The sequence below is a fragment of the Taudactylus pleione genome, unplaced genomic scaffold (assembly GCF_031769625.1).
Source record: "Taudactylus pleione unplaced genomic scaffold, aTauple2 ptg000258l, whole genome shotgun sequence".
Classification (NCBI taxonomy): Eukaryota; Metazoa; Chordata; class Amphibia; order Anura; family Myobatrachidae; genus Taudactylus; species Taudactylus pleione.
This window is the reverse complement of record NW_028284660.1, coordinates 975,815-993,242: the sequence shown is the minus strand read 5'-3', so window position 1 is coordinate 993,242 and position 17,428 is coordinate 975,815. Positions and strand designations below refer to the sequence as shown.

Sequence of the window (17,428 nt, the reverse complement as noted above, 5' to 3'; positions counted from 1 at the left end):
CCTCGCGCATTAATGTGATTGGTGATTTTTATTTTTTTTTTGGTTCTCTTTAAAGTGGTTTTATCATTGTAATAATTATTGCATATGATCCTAGGTGTGACAGTCCTGACTGTATACATCACTGTAAAGATCCCCGAGCTGTGATGTCTCCAACTCCTCAGGGTAAGTCAGGTGATTATAAGAAAACAATCTTTTATGGTGACCTGCAGCTTAATTGCTCTAATTATTGTTATCAATTGACGCTAGCTTCTATGGTCTAAAACCCAGGCACAACCCATAACTATACATGCACAGACTTGGATTTGAAGGGACTTTGTGGCATTACATTATTTTATTAGAAAATGATATTCTGGCAAAGCCGTCCATTATTAAACGTCCTGTAGTGAAGAGTCAGATAATACATAAGTGACTTTAACAATGCCAAGTGTGAGAAAACAATAACTTGCAACGGTGTTACATACAAATACACTATCAAGGTCCGCACGGTTGAGAGGGCACGCTGACCCCAGTAGGGGGAAATCAGCCTACCCAGTATATTGAAGGGGCGGGGGCAAACCCCAGATTGCAGAAGCTTATCGCTAGACTGCTGCCAACAAACAAGACACAAACAAGACACACAAGGGAGGGTGGGAAGTCAGCAGAAAAGGGACACAACTGGATCTGACCAAACACTAAAGGTGCGTACACACACACACAACGATTTTTTGAACGATTTAACTATAACGACGTCGTTATCGTTCAAAAAATCGTTCAGTGTAAAACGATAAACGATTATCGTTCATGCACGTTCACGTTTGTCGATTTTAGTTCAGTCAGACTGGGCAACTGAACGTTTTTCAATAGAAGTTGCAACATTTTTCCTTCCAACACACAGAAAATCGTTTATTATGTAAAGTAGAACCAACTGCTTTGTAAAACGATTTTCGCTCACTTTTTCAAGGAAAAAACTGAACGAAAATCGTTCATTACTTACATCGTTGTGTGTGTATGCAGCTTTAGAAACAGATACTACATACCAGCATACACCCACTTGAGTAAACAAGCCAGCAACCTTCATTTAATAACCCTCTCTCACCCTGACATGTAGTTTGCAAGCCGCACGGCCTATTTGTCCCCCTCCCCCGTTAGGCGGGTGGGACTTGATATTTATTTCCTTTTAGGAGACAAATAATGAAGCAGATGATTAAATGTCACTAAACGCTGATAGTGACCATTTTTGTGAGCTGAACCAATTCGTCAGAATGCAGCCTATAAATTTACTTGGGGTATAATTGAGGCATGAGCCACTAGATCCACCCAGGGCCACCGAGAGATCTGTCCTGAGAGCACACAGATGGCATGGCATGTAGGGTAGGGTACAAGCCCCCTTGAGAATACCAAGCCCTATGCAGAAACTGAGCCACAGGGACGCCCAGTTACACCTCTCCAGAACAGTCGGGAAGAAGGGGATTGGGGCCGGAGGTTTTATTACAGACATAGAAGATCTGAAAAGACGACAAGATCGGCGGTGTTCTGACAAGACAACTGGAACAGCGGTGGTGCTCCACATGGGCCACGGCACTGATTTGTGTAGCAGATACTGGGCCTGATTCAGAGCCGCTCGTAAGAGGCCGCTCGTTCGTTCCGAGCGATGTTCGCACATCTGCGCATGCGTATGGGTCGTAATGCGCATGCGCGAACCAGTCAGTGCGGTCGGAAATTGTGTGCTCGCAAAATAGCGAGTGCCTGCTAATTTGAGTGACAGGATGAGGCGTTTGTGGGTAGTAACAGGGGAAGGTGCTTGAAAACGGGGAGTGGAGATCCGAACGCAGGCGTGCCAAACGGTCAAAACGGGCGTTTTAAGGGTGTGCATAATTAACAAAGCAGCGTCATCGACCACGTCACTCGGTTGTCTTTTAGCCTGAACTGCTCGCATGATTGCGGTAGGTAAATGCTACCACAAGAATAGCGAGCAGTTCATACGACGTTCGCAGTACTCGATTAATCTAATAAATAGCGGGGATGACGTATGATGCGAGCGGCCTGGGGGCGTTTTTTTCAAAATAGCGACCGCATGTTTCGTTCGCTCATTCAGACATAGAGGCGTCAACAGACCGCAAAGAGCGAGCGCTTAATTTAAATAGCCAGCCCCTTTTTCTGAACGACCGTCCGCAAATAGCGTCCGGCTCTGAATCAGGCCCACTGTTGTAGAATGTGAATAAGGCATTACGAGTAAAATGTTTGGGGAAATATTTTTGGGTTCTCAATATTATTTCTCCGTTTCAGTGTGACCAATGTGTCCTGCTATTTCCGCTTTTCGGACCCGTTTGGAAACCTGCCACGGTGATTTGTGTTAGGCCGGATCATTTTATAGTACAGTGAATACAGAGACATACAGTATATAATAACATTTTCTATATATGTTTCAGACCATAAAGTGCCGCTGATGGCAGTAGGAATATCCCTCGCCGTGGCCCTTCTGTGTATGGTGGCTTATGTCATATGGATGCATCGCAAGCGGATCTCGACCTATCTTCAGAATAAGACCTGCTCTTCCCCCGCTCTCATAGAAGGTATGCTGAACTCGGAGGTCTACGCGGGGAAATTAAATGGGGGCGTGCCGCGGTGCTTATCCCTATAAATGGGTTTTCCCCGTGGATGAGCCGGATTTACCAATAAAATAACAACATCAGTAGAGATGAGAAAAATCATTGTCCCCAAAAGTATTTGTGTGAATGAGACGTGGGATTTGTCTTAAAATGGGCACCACCCAAATAATTGCTATTCTACCATAGGGTGCCCATACGTGTGCCACCAATGTGTATGCATGATACTGTAGAGAGATGAGAAGGAAAGTGTAGTGGTTATACAGCGTTGCACCATTCCGTGACCTGATATCTCTATGGGATGGGTAATGGTCAGCCTAGGTGACATATATGTAGATATATCAGGGTTCTCTCTTACCAGCAGCCGTATATTATTATTGTACTGAGCTTTGTATGCAGTTATATAGTTTCCTCATATGATATTTTTCATTTCTTGCAGGAACTATTGTACAGAGTACTCCCTTGGTAAGTCTGATGGTTCTGAACGAACGAACGACCGCACAGTGCTGGGTGCATGAGCCTATTAGTGACTGACCGCACAGTGCTGGGTGCATGAGCCTATTAGTGACTGACCGCACAGTGCTGGGTACATGAGCCTATTAGTGACTGACTGCACAGTGCTGGGTACATGAGCCTATTTGTGACTGACCGCACAGTGCTGGGTGCATGAGCCTATTAGTGACTGACCGCACAGTGCTGGGTGCATTATCCTATTAGTGACTGACTGCACAGTGCTGGGTGCATGAGCCTATTAGTGACTGACCGCACAGTGCTGGGTGCATTATCCTATCAGTGACTGACCGCACAGTGCTGGGTGCATGAGCCTATTAGTGACTGACCGCACAGTGCTGGGTACATGAGCCTATTAGTGACTGACCATACAGTGCTGGGTGCATCATCCTATTAGTGACTGACCGCACAGTGCTGGGTACATGATCCTATTAGTGACTGACCACACAGTGCTGGGTGCATTATCCTATTAGTGACTGACCGCACAGTGCTGGGTACATGAGCCTATTAGTGACTGACCGTACAGTGCTGGGTGCATGAGCCTATTAGTGACTGACCGCACAGTGCTGGGTACATGATTCTATTAGTGACTGACCGCACAGTGCTGGGTGCATTATCCTATTAGTGACTGACCGTACAGTGCTGTGTACATGAGCCTATTAGTGACTGACCGTACAGTGCTGGGTACATGAGCCTATTAGTGACTGACAGCACAGTGCTGGGTACATGAGCCTATTAGTGACTGACCGCACAGTGCTGGGTACATGAGCCTATTAGTGACTGACCGTACAGTGCTGGGTACATGAGCCTATTAGTGACTGACCGTACAGTGCTGGGTGCATCATGCTATTAGTGACTGACCGCACAGTGCTGGGTACATGAGCCTATTAGTGACTGACCACACAGTGCTTGGTGCATTATCCTATTAGTGACTGACCGCACAGTGCTGGGTGCATGAGCCTATTAGTGACTGACCACACAGTGCTTGGTGCATTATCCTATTAGTGACTGACCGCACAGTGCTGGGTGCATTATCCTATTAGTGACTGACCGCACAGTGCTGGGTGCATTATCCTATTAGTGACTGACCGTACAGTGCTGGGTACATGAGCCTATTAGTGACTGACCACACAGTGCTTGGTGCATTATCCTATTAGTGACTGACCGCACAGTGCTGGGTGCATGAGCCTATTAGTGACTGACCACACAGTGCTTGGTGCATTATCCTATTAGTGACTGACCGCACAGTGCTGGGTGCATTATCCTATTAGTGACTGACCGTACAGTGCTGGGTACATGAGCCTATTAGTGACTGACCGCACAGTGCTGGGTGCATGAGCCTATTAGTGACTGACCGCACAGTGCTGGGTGCATTATCCTATTAGTGACTGACCGTACAGTGCTGGGTACATGAGCCTATTAGTGACTGACCGTACAGTGCTGGGTACATGAGCCTATTAGTGAGTGACCACACAGTGCTGGGTACATGAGCCTATTAGTGACTGACCGCACAGTGCTGGGTACATGAGCCTATTAGTGACTGACCGTACAGTGCTGGGTACATGAGCCTATTAGTGACTGACCGCACAGTGCTGGGTGCATCATCCTATTAGTGACTGACCGCACAGTGCTGGGTACATGAGCCTATTAGTGACTGACCACACAGTGCTTGGTGCATTATCCTATTAGTGACTGACCGCACAGTGCTGGGTGCATGAGCCTATTAGTGACTGACCACACAGTGCTGGGTGCATTATCCTATTAGTGACTGACCGCACAGTGCTGGGTACATGAGCCTATTAGTGACTGACCACACAGTGCTTGGTGCATTATCCTATTAGTGACTGACCGCACAGTGCTGGGTGCATTATCCTATTAGTGACTGACCGTACAGTGCTGGGTACATGAGCCTATTAGTGACTGACCGCACAGTGCTGGGTGCATGAGCCTATTAGTGACTGACCGCACAGTGCTGGGTGCATTATCCTATTAGTGACTGACCGCACAGTGCTGGGTGCATTATCCTATTAGTGACTGACCACACAGTTGTTGTTTTGTTTTATTCCTTTAGATGGAGGGCACCGTGCTGACACATGCCTCTCAGCCTCTCCCGGGATACACAGCATGTGCTATAGACAATCCTCATATTGTACAACAAAGTGCAAGACAAATATCAACACAAAGTGCACCACAAAGTTTAACATTTGAATTACCCGATGTCACGTTACACACTGCTGCGCCATGCCTGCAGAGTGAGTGGACCCACGCATTGCTTGGGGGGGTCAGGGTGTTGGGGAAGGAGAATAAGGATAAGTAGAACAGTAGTAAAAGTGTCAGATTAGTGGACAGACGAGGTGAAGAGTTTGAAGTTAAGGTCCATATTCATCATATTCATCATCACTTAATTTCTACAAAAATAGGTAAAAATCAACATTTTCACCTACGCTTTGAGAAATTAAGGTCTGAGCCATTCATCATAAAGGTAACACAGGAGATAGCACTGATATCACCTGCATACCTTTCCCTCCCAATGTGGCCCGCTGTCCCCATACACTAGTGTGGGGACCTAAATTCATCAAGCTCCGAAAATACAATATCTTCATAGCTTGACTGCGGGAGCATTCGCCAGTATTAGATGGCGTTTGTTTCCGCACCCCCGCTACTTCCATATGGGAAGGAGTCCCGGGTTGCAAAGAGGGTCCACCCCTGTCCGGCTCCTTTCGCTGACGTCTAGGGTTCACGCAGGCGCACTACCACTGCAGAGCCAGACTCGCCAACTTTCACTGTTCACTGCTACGGAAGTAGCAGTGAAAACATTTGTGGAGACAGCTGATTTTTGGATCAGCTGTCTCTGTGCCACAGAAATGGTGAATTTCTCTAGTGCCCGCCTCAAGTAGGACTGTTAATTATAGGGGGGGGGGCAGGGTGCCTTGCTGACGATAATTAACATAATGCCCCTTAAAGAGGCTAGAAAAAGGTGGGTGAGAGCCTGGAAGGGGAAAGAGGAGTGAATGTAAAAAGTGGCCTTAGAAGGGGGAGAGTTCAGACCTAAAAAATTACTAGTGGAGGGAAGGAGTGTTGGACGGAATGGGCCTGGAGCAGGTGGGGAGTGGGTGTATCAGTGGGACTAGAAAGCTGGAATATATAGTGTAGTCAATGTGATGTTATTTCCATACATACTGGCTAATACTACCAGTAGTATGTAGTTATAGGTTGGGCAGGATATGTGGCACATTTTATAGAGTAACAGGTCAACAGATTAAGTATAATGGATATAGCAATCTATACATAGCTATCCCACCAGATATAGGTACTGTACAGATTTTACGTAGGCTATAGGAGAGTATGACGAACATTGGAGATTATTTAAGGGTAGAAGTTACTGTGCTATATCGGATACAACTAGTTATAGTGCAGTAGGAGCAGTTACAACTAGTTATGGTAGAGTAGGAGCAGTTACAACTAGTTATAGTGCAGTAGGAGCAGTTACAACTAGTTATGGTGGAGTAGGAGCAGTTACTAGTTATGATGCAGAAGGAGCAGTTACAACTAGTTGTGGTGCAGAAGGAGCAGTTACAACTAGTTATGGTGGAGTAGGAGCAGTTACTAGTTATGATGGAGTAGGAGCAGTTACAACTATTTGTGGTGCAGTAGAAGCAGTTACAACTAGTTGTGGTGCAGAAGGAGCAGTTACAACTAGTTATGGTGGAGTAGGAGCAGTTACAACTAGTTGTGGTGCAGAAGGAGCAGTTACAACTAGTTATAGTGCAGTAGGTGCAGTTACAACTAGTTGTGGTGCAGAAGGAGCAGTTACAACTAGTTATGGTGGAGTAGGAGCAGTTACAACTAGTTGTGGTGCAGAAGGAGCAGTTACAACTAGTTATGGTGGAGTAGGAGCAGTTACAACTAGTTATGGTGCAGTAGGAGCAGTTACAACTAGTTATGGTGCAGAAGGAGCAGTTACAACTATTTGTGGTGCAGTAGAAGCAGTTACAACTAGTTGTGGTGCAGAAGGAGCAGTTACAACTAGTTATGGTGGAGTAGTAGCAGTTACAACTAGTTATGGTGGAGTAGGAGCAGTTACTAGTTATGATGCAGAAGGAGCAGTTACAACTAGTTATGATGCAGAAGGAGCAGTTACAACTAGTTATGGTGGAGTAGGAGCAGTTACAACTAGTTATGGTGCAGAAGGAGCAGTTACAACTAGATATGGTGCAGTTACAAGACTTTATTCTGTTATAAAAAGAGAGTTAAATGCCATATTTGTAATGATTTCCCATCTGTTCTGTGCTCCTAGGCCCAGAAGTACAGTACAAGATCATTGAATCTATTCCCGTTTTCCGCTGGAGGGAGTTTGTCCGGCGTTTGGGTCTCAGCAACTATGCTATTGAGACAACCGAGAAGGACTACAGTCCTTACAAAGACGCTCAGTACGCAATGCTCGGCATCTGGATTAACAGCGTGGGGTCCTCTGGAGCCACCAGGGACTTACTGTTCAGGGTGTTGAGGGACATGGATCTGGGTGGATGTGTGGAGAGGATTGAGGAGTGTTTGTGACCATATCTCAGGGTTCCGTGCTCGTGGACTCCCAGTGACATAGAAACATCAGAGGTTGTTGGATTAACGTTGTCATTTTTAACTTCTTTCCATTTTGTGCTTTGTTACTCTTTGTAGAGGCTCAGCCCTACCAGAATCCCTCTTCACCCATCCTCCCATACATTTCTGTACTCTGATTTAACATTAGTGAATTAAACTTTACCAGTTGCGAAGTAATACCACAGCAGGTATATAAACTGGTTCCGCAAACACTAAAGGTTGCCGGGTCACACTAACACCAACCACATGGATCTGTGTCAATTAAAGCAAACACTGGGGTTTCCCATCCAAACGGTGGATGTCTCTAATCTAAGGCTGTGTGGATGGTAATGAATTGAGAAGCTTCCCATAGATCAGAAGCCCCTGTCGTCTGTAGCAATGGAGGCCGCCATTTTGTGGGCTAGAAGGAGCACTGAACACCAAAAAAAAAAGAAATTCCAGATATGACCCACGAAGGCAAAATACATTGCTCAACGTTATCCAAACTTTCTACCACAGGCTTGTTAAGCAGTAAAGTTATCCCCTTCCTCTTCCCGCTCAACTATATAAGCTGACCGTGTCTTCATAAGATGTCCAACAGGTGTCAACTGGATCTGCGTTTTGGCAACACAAGTGTGTGATCCCGGTACAGTCACATGAGGATGAGGCACAGACAATAATTATGCCTGTGGAATAATCTGTTTGACATATTTGACATTTGAAATATCCCAGAACGATTTTGATTGTGATCGCTGTTCTCTTTAGACTTTGACTTATTGCAATTTGCAGCCAGTTAGCTCTAAAACAATCTAGATGGATGTCATCATCTCAGGGTATATGGCTAACTGTAATTGCTCGTTACCTTTTTACTATCGATCTTCTTCACCTCCTCTAAGCTCCAAAATCTTGATCTCCTCAGTCCAATTTACAAACTACATTCTCCCCCCTGCTCTACTCCTCTCTCAGGTCCACATTTCCCCCCATAATCCAGTGTTTCCAAACTTGGTCCTCAATGCATCTTAACAGTCCAAGTTTTAAGAATATCCATGCATGTGCATAGATGGTATAATCAAACGGACTGAGGTACCCGTACATCTACTGAGCAATCCTCCCGATTCTCTGATTGTACCGGAACCGCAGATCCGCCGGTCTGAAATGCTGACTGGTGGCCATCGATGATCACGATCCGTCGGGGAATCATTGAAATTCTACATGTTAAAAATCCCCGATTTGCTAGTCACGATCATATTTGGATTTCACCCATGCCCCGACGTCTGGGGATGGGGGAAATGCAGCAGTCTGCCGCTAGTGTATGGGGGCCTTAAGTCGCCTGTGCTTAAGCAGGGATATCCTTAAAACCTGGACTGTTAGGGTGCCGTGAGGACCGAGTTTGGGAACCACTGACTTGTTCTAACCTTATATCTGAGACACATTTTCCCATTTAACGTATAAAAATAATAATTGCTTGGTAACAGGAAATGGCACAAAGTATGGTAAAAACCAAAAAAAGTTATTTTTTTTCTTTGAAACAAACTCGGTAAAACTCTTTTTTTATTATAATTTAAAAGAAGAGCATCAAAACAAAAAGGTGTTTGTTTTTACCTATACTGTACATGGCAAAGAAGAATTATTTTGTTACACACAAGAATATTTTGAGGTAAGTTTTCCTTCAAATGCATATTGCAATACTTATCGTAAAATATTAGGGCCCTGTGTAAATATCATTTTCTAGGTGCTTTCCTAAAGCTTTATTGACCCTCATAGATCAATCACTTACTGTTTTATGTAGATACAGATATTTTATCAATCAATACAGGTATTTGTAAATTGTTTCTGTTCATGAAATAAAGTTCTCCATTTAGTTTTGCACATATTGTATTATAGGCTTTGACTTCTGTAAATCGATGACGCACTCATCACTCGCTTGTTGTGTAGGGCAGGAATGCTCCACCTTTTATTTTCATTGGCTTAGGCAGGTCTCTCGCTGGCATGACGTCTGCATTATAAAAAACTAGGATGTAAAAATGAGCATCCATTTTATTGGTTGAATGCTGGTCCCAATCATAGGGTATTTTGCATTTTTTCTGGCTCTGCATGCTCAGGAACCAATCATACGCGAGTTTGTGCAAGTGATGTGCAATTCAGTCACATCTCCATTAGGACTGGGCTGCAACAGGGCGTTCTATGTAAGCTAAGCTCAGAGAGGCGGTGCCCACAGAGCGCGGGGTATACAGATGGGCCCGTAAGTATAATTACACCGGTTTCCAGAAGCATCTTTTGCACAAGGGTGTTGCAAGTTGGCACTGATTATTACTATAGATGCGCACAGCTCTGCATACAGGCCAATATACTTGTTTCATTCTGTGCAGGCGATGTGGGAGCAATTAAGTCTGATTTACATACAGCACGGCATCACCCCCAATATGTTTGATATGTGTGGGGAGGGGCTCTAGACTGCGGACCCTTATAGGACCCTTATAGTAATGAAAGGTCCTATCATGCTGAGATTTTAAATTAATATACACAGGAAAAGAAGTTGCAGATGCCCTATGTGATCATTACTGTTCAATTTAAATGTTTTTTGTAATTAGATATAATTTCAGAGGTGGTTAGCATATCAGTGGCCAATGATAGGGGCCTGCCCACCAGCGTCCAGGTCACCTCATTCAGCAGGTCCCTAACACTCTGGGGGCACAGGGCAAAAGACAGCCCAGCCAAAGACCTCCCCAGGGCAACACACAAAAAAAAGAGTGACAGTGCAGTGTTATAAAGTATCGGTGAGTGTGAGAGTGAGTAAAGTGTGACAGTAGCAAATAAGTGTTGGAAATAGTAATAAAGATAAAAAATATTTGTGAAAAAATACGTGAAAAATATACAAACATAAAAAGTGATATAAAAAGTGTCTATGTGTATTAAGTGGTGATGCCCTAAAGAGGCCCGGCCAGAACAGCTCAGGGGGCCCCAAGGCCAGAAGCTCACCCCAAATAAACTGACACTACATAAATATAAATAGGACTTACTTTGGATTATGCCTGTCACTCTTTTTTTCGTGTGTTGCCCTGGGGAGGTCTTTGGCTGGGCTGTCTTTTGGGGTGCCCTGCGCCCCAGGTGTGAACCCCAGAGTGTTTGGGACCTGCTCGACGAGGTGACCTGGACGCTGGTGGGCAGGCCCATATCATTGGCCACTGATATGCTAATTATCTCCGAAATTATATTTCATTACAAAATTTATTTAAATGTGAACAGTAATGATCGCATAGTGCATCTGCAACTTCTTTTCCTGTGTATGTTTGATATGTAGTTTACATTCGGTATACCCTTGGTTGAATTATACTGAACTCACTCGTATGCATTTGATAATACGTGCAAACACAAGAGGCTTACACCTTATTCCGTCCATTTCAATGGCCCATTCATTTGAATGGGCCGGTAGCATGTGCTACTTGTAGAAACCCTATTGAAATTAATTGGTTATTTTTAAATGCAATGTCCCTGTATATTAATTGGTGTGTAGTCATTGGGGGTGATTCAGAGGTGAAATCAGTGGCGGTAGTGGCTGGGACTTTTGTTGTAGCCGGTACTGCGTCATTATGCTAATACCACGGCCGATGGGCGTCCTATTGAGACGCCCATCGACTGCAACGCAAATCCGCCGGTGTGCGTACAAAGGTGCACCGTCATCCACACCACCGATCTATGGCAGGCGCAAAATATCCGAGTGATGATGGCCACCAGTGACAACTGCTGCCACTGACCCCAATATGCCTGCAACTCTTAGCCACCTACCAGTCATCGCCCATTGAAACTGCATGGATCTCCAAGGAATTTCCATCTGCGTCTCCCGGCGGTAAACATCGGGGCGCATGCCCAGTGCGTCTTGGAGGTAAAACAAGCGCCCAAGGCTTTACCTGTGTCCACCTTTGAATCTCCCCCCATTTTGTCTACAATTTAAAGGTCGACACCATCATGACGACAGTTAAAATGAACACCCAAAAAATGTCAACACCTTCAAAATGTCAACACAGTCAACATTTCAATGTTGAAAAAACAAACCGACCCCATTTATTAATTAAATATAATCATGCAGAGTGACTCATAAATTCATCAACCAGCCCCAACCAGACACCTTCGCTTGGTTCCCAGGAAAACCGGTAAATCCGCAGCAAATTATCCCCCTCCCAGTATAATGGCGAGGGACCCTGTTCCATTGTAATAAAATAGTTGTAACAATCATGCCTGTGTTATATTAAATTGTATATTTTCATTAAAGATAAAAACCTCATAATTCTTTTTGTAATGCACTGGTAAAAACATGTGGCCAATGGGAATTTTTGTCATTTATGGTAAATGTTACATTTGTAATCCAGAGGCAGTTCTTCTTAATTAATCCTCCGGGAAAGAGTTTCATCTGTGATCCACAAAAATTCCATCCTTCCTATAAAACACTTCCAAACCTTGAAGACGCAACTCTTCAGGTTTATGTAACTTCTAAAGCTATTTGTTAACCTTCCTAAAGAATTCCACCCTGCTAACACCCATCTACACAGTTCACACAAAACTTACATGTGTTCTCTTTCTATACTCAAACAACCGGCTGACCCCAGACCAACATTTCTTTGTACAGAAAATAAAAATTACAGTGATGTAATGTATTTCTAATAATCAATAATATATCCTAAAAAATGGGGGGACAACCGCACAAGTGTGTGATCTTCTCTTGAAATGGTATATCGGGTTGTGATTAACATTTCCTCATGAAGAGTTTCTACCTACTAAAAAAGCTGGACAGTAGAATACGTACAAAGGAAATCGTGTGACAGTGCAATGGTCACATTGGTTCATTAAAATACAACTTTTATTAAAAATGTAATAGTAATCTATACAAATAACAAAAAAATATATCATATAGCCCTACACTAATAGAACTTAAATCAAGAAAGTGAGGTGAGAAAATATGAATATAATATGTGGCAGGGAATATATGAACACACATTTGAGAAGCAATCTGAATAACAATGTAAGTTCTGTAATTATTAGTAAATGCTGAATATCATAGTTCCCACATAAACCTGCAACTGTTACATAAAAAAATTACAACATACAGTACAGTGTTGCAGACGTCTTGGTACAGATCTATGGTAGGGTTTAACAGTGATAGGGTTACTAAAGTTATTCTTCTGTTCTCTATTAGAAAATCCGAACTGTATTTCACCTTGGGCCTGATTCACCAAGGAACGCAGCTGCTAATACGCATGCAATCGGCCGATTGTTGCGTTCTGCGTAGGCATTGCAGTGCGTGTGCGTGAACTAGCTATTGCGATCGGGACTGTGATTGACAGGAAGTGGCATTGGTGGGAGGTGACGGTGGGTGGTCAGGCGAATGCAGGCGTCCCAGTGCGTTTCAACACTGTTGCTGGGGTGTGCATAAATTATCTACTGCGATGGCTTACGCAGCCTGAGGCCTGATAGCGTGCATGGACGTTAGCAATTTCTGAGTACGGTCAGGGCTTGTGCAAGTGTGCGTGAGGCTGCGATGGTACTCACTTGTACCGATGGTTTCGCAGTCCTGCTAAACATTACGGATGTGTGGTAAGTAAAGTGGGCGTCCGTGTGTTGTGCTGCGAGGGCATTGCGATTGCAATGGATTAGCATACTATCGCAGTTGAACTGCGTGCTTAATCGCAGCCGTGATCGCAATAGCGATCCGTAGTGAATCAGGCCCTGACAGTAAATGGTGCATAAGTAAGACAGTATTTTATCTGTATGAGTCTATATGGATTGATATAAAACATCCAGGTGATGATCACATCTTAGCTAATAGAAGAGCAGCAAAGGAATATTCTCATTAAATATGAATTTCCACTGGCTTCAGTTCAGCCTTATTAAACGGTAAGTGACAAGCAATGTCGTCTGCAGTTGTTACTCTAATAATAATCCGAGATAAATAAACTAACACAATTAGTTTGCATGTGAAAATATATACAGTGTATGTATATATATATATATATATATATATATTTATTTTTTTTAAAAGCACTAATCCACGGTACTCACCATTCCTAGATTTGGGGTGCAACATGGTATGTGCAGAGCCCCTGTGATTTATATATATATATATATATATATATATATATATATCTATACAGTCAGGTCCATAAATATTGGGACATTGACAGAATTTTCATATTTTGGCCTCTATTCACCACCACAATGGCTTTGAAATGAAACAAACAAGATGTGATTTAACTGCAGACTTTCAGATTTAATTTGAGGGTAATTACATGCAAATCTGGTGAACGGTGTAGGAATTACAACGGTTTCTATATTTGCCTCCCACTTTTTAAGGGGCCAAAAGTAATGGGACAAACTAAACAATCCTAAATCTAACTTTCACTTTTTAATACTTTGTTGCAAATCCTTTGCAGGCAATTACAGCCTGAAGTCTGGAACGCATATACATCACCAGACGCTGGGTTTCATCCCTGGTGATGATCTGCCAGGCCTCTACTGCAAATGTCTTCAGTTCCTGCTTGTTCTTGGGGCATTTTCCCTTCAGTTTTGTCTTCATCAAGTGAAATGCATGCTCAATCGGATTCAGGTCAGGGGATTGACTTGGCCATTGCATAACATTCCACTTTTTAGCCTTAAAAAACTCTTTGGTTGCTTTTGCAGTATGCTTCGGGTCATTGTCCATCTGCACTGTGAACCGCCGTCCAATGAGTTCTGAAGCATTTGACTGAATATGAGCATATAATATTGCCCGAAACACTTCAGAATTCATTCTGCTGCTTTTGGCAGCAGTCACATCATCAATAAATACAAGGGAACCAGTTCCATTGGCAGCCATACATGCCCACTCCATGACACTACCACCACCATGCTTCACTGATGAGGTGGTATGTTTTGGATCATGAGCAGTTCCTTTCCTTCTCTTCCCATCACTCTGGTACAAGTTGATCTTTGTCTCATCTGTCCATAGGATGTTGTTCCAGAACTGTAATGGCTTTTTTAGATGTTGTTTGGCAAACTCTAATCTGGTCTTCCTGTTTTTGAGGCTCACCAATGGTTTACATCTTGTGGTGAACCCTCTATATTCACTCTTGTGAAGTCTTCTCTTGATTGTTGACTTTGACACATATACACCTACCTCCTGGAGAGTGTTCTTGATTTGGCCAACTGTTTTGAAGGGGTTTTTCTTTACCAGGGAAATAATTCTTTTGTCATCCACCACAGTTGTTTTCCGTGGTCTTCCGGGTCTTTTGGTGTTGCTGAGCTCTCCGGTGCGTTCTTTCTTTTTAAGAATGTTCCAAACAGTTGATTTGGCCACACCTAATGTTTTTGCTATCCCTCTGATGGGTTTGTTTTGATTTTTCAGCCTAATGATGGCTTGCTTCACTGATAGTGGCAGCTCTTTGGATCTCATATTGAGAGTTGACAGCAACTGATTCCAAATACAAATGTCACACCTAGAATCAACTCCAGACCTTTTACCTGCTTAATGATAATGAAATAACAAGGGAATAGCCCACACCTGTCCATGAAATAGCTTTTGAGTTGATAGTCCCATTACTTTTGGCCCCTTAAAAAGTGGGAGGCACATATTGAAACTGTTGTAATTCCTACACCGTTCACCTGATTTGGATGTAATTACCCTCAAATTAAATCTGAAAGTCTGCAGGTAAAGCACATCTTGTTTGTTTCATTTCAAAGCCATTGTGGTGGTGAATAGAGGCCAAAATCTGAAAATTCTGTCAATGTCCCAATATTTATGGACCTGACTGTATATATAACGTAGAAAGAGGCAGCACTTCCACGGACTAAAGACACGGGAGATCCAGCTTCACGTGAAGCTGGTTCTCCCGTGTCTTTAATCCGTGGAAGTGGTGCCTTTTTCTACATTGTTAATGGGTCCTGCTGTAGGTCTGGCTCTTTGGAATTTGCACCCCGGTTGTTGGTCTGATTATATGGAGTGCCGATCTCATCTAACTGTGTGTATATATATATATATATATATATATATATATACTGCACAAAAGTAGATCCTTTCATTCAATTCTCCAAGGAGAATTACATTTTCTAATCCAAAGGAAACTGTAACCCCTCTCCCCAATATCAAACCCAAGCGACTAAAAATAAGAAAAACCTATAGCAAACGTCTCATACTCCTCTGCTAAGAGCCCCACCAAAGAGTCCCAACTGAACTGACAGAGGCTCCCCAGAGTCCTGCCACCAACCACAATCAGTTTCCCATACAGGGCCGCAACTAGGGATGCGTGAGCGATCCCACCGCACAGAGACCTGAAGGCAGCACCGTCGCTGCTACACAGCCCCTGCATCTGGCTGGTGGGGCACCTTGAACGGCACCCTGCAGCCAGAATCACTGCAGGAGTGCGGTGCTCCAAAAAAGCACCCAGCAGCCTGTGCAGCCCCCTGGAACATCCCTCAAGATACTCCATGCAGTGCTGTAATTCCGGACGCTGACCGCCCCTGCCTCCTCGGCATGACGTTATGATGTCATGCGCTCAGGAGGCATGGCCAGCACAGGATGGAATAAAGCCCTGTTACAGTGCTGTGCCATGCTGGATGTGATGCGACTGGGTCTGATTCAGGCCTGAACGCTAATGCCAATGCAGCTGCTTGGGTGGGCCTGATTCACGTTTGTATGGAGTCACACTGCCGCTACGACTTTTGCCTTTTTTACCCAGAAATGCGACTTTGTCGCACACAGAAGTACAAGTAATGCCAGCCCCAGTTATCCGTGTACTCCTGTACTGGATTAAGGGCCACGTGGGCCTGGGGCTGGAAATGATCATTGTGGGAAGTGAAGAAAGGATCACCGGTATGCTGTGGGTTTGGACAGTGCCATATGGGTTTGTACACCCCATACATCCGCCGCAATGTCTGACTAAAGGCTGAATTAGCCGCGAAAAGAGCCGTTTGGAGAAAAGTGTTTGCCAGTTTGCGGTTTCGCCTGTTTTCAAAGTATCTCCATACACAATTCCCGGGAGTTTTCGCCTAAGTGAAAACCCTATAGGATTGGAACAGGCAAAAAGTTTCTCATGCAAAAGACAGGAGAAAAGAAGTGCAAAATCCATATTTTGGGGTACAAATGTGGGGACTTGGTTCAGAACCCTTTAGACACCCCCCCCCCCCAATGACTAATTAGTAAAAAATTAAATAAAATTTATAAATTCACCCCCAAAAAAGACATGTAATTTTTGGGGTGAAAATGTAACAAGTGTTTGAAAATGGGTAAAAAGTGGGGGGCCTGGTATTTTGGGGGGCTACATGGATGACACAGGTGTTTTTGGGATTGCACGAGGCTGCAGCAGGTGTATTTTTGAGATTTTTTAAATCTTCATTTTAGAGACATCAAAATATACGTTCCCCAAATGTAACCTTGGTAGTTATGTTTCAGAAAAAACATTGCTTTTTATCATATTTCTACACATATGCAAATATTCATATAACAGCCCTTTAACCCTTTGCAACAAAGTAAGTTCACTAAATACTTTTATTAGGGCTACTACTACTATTCTATATTGATTGCCAGGGTCACTGAAGCGTTTTATGGGGTACAGACTGATTTCCCCCCAGGATTTGTAAGTCAGTGTGACTGAGAGGAGTTTGATTGAGCTCTGAAGGGGAGGGGGGGGGGACCAGCGTAGGGCTTGTAGGAGAGGGGAGGGGGAGCCAGGGTAGGGATTGTAGGAGAGGGGAGGGGGAGCCAGTGTAGGGATTGTAGGAGAGGGGAGGGG

The 17,428-nt window shown here is 43.9% G+C and overlaps 1 protein-coding gene across 1 annotated transcript in view; it reads left to right on the top strand.

The window, feature by feature from the left end:
* The window catches only part of TNFRSF1A (TNF receptor superfamily member 1A), a 48,809-nt gene extending 39,270 nt beyond the window's left edge, over window positions 1-9,539 (top strand). The window contains exons 6-10 of the mRNA XM_088480921.1: window positions 95-162; window positions 2,409-2,552; window positions 3,025-3,050; window positions 5,167-5,347; window positions 7,393-9,539. Coding sequence (XP_088337047.1) covers window positions 95-162; window positions 2,409-2,552; window positions 3,025-3,050; window positions 5,167-5,347; window positions 7,393-7,652 — 679 coding nt within the window. The 3' untranslated portion in view covers window positions 7,653-9,539. The remainder of the gene's footprint in view (window positions 1-94; window positions 163-2,408; window positions 2,553-3,024; window positions 3,051-5,166; window positions 5,348-7,392) is intronic.
* The last annotated feature ends 7,889 nt before the right edge of the window (window positions 9,540-17,428 follow it).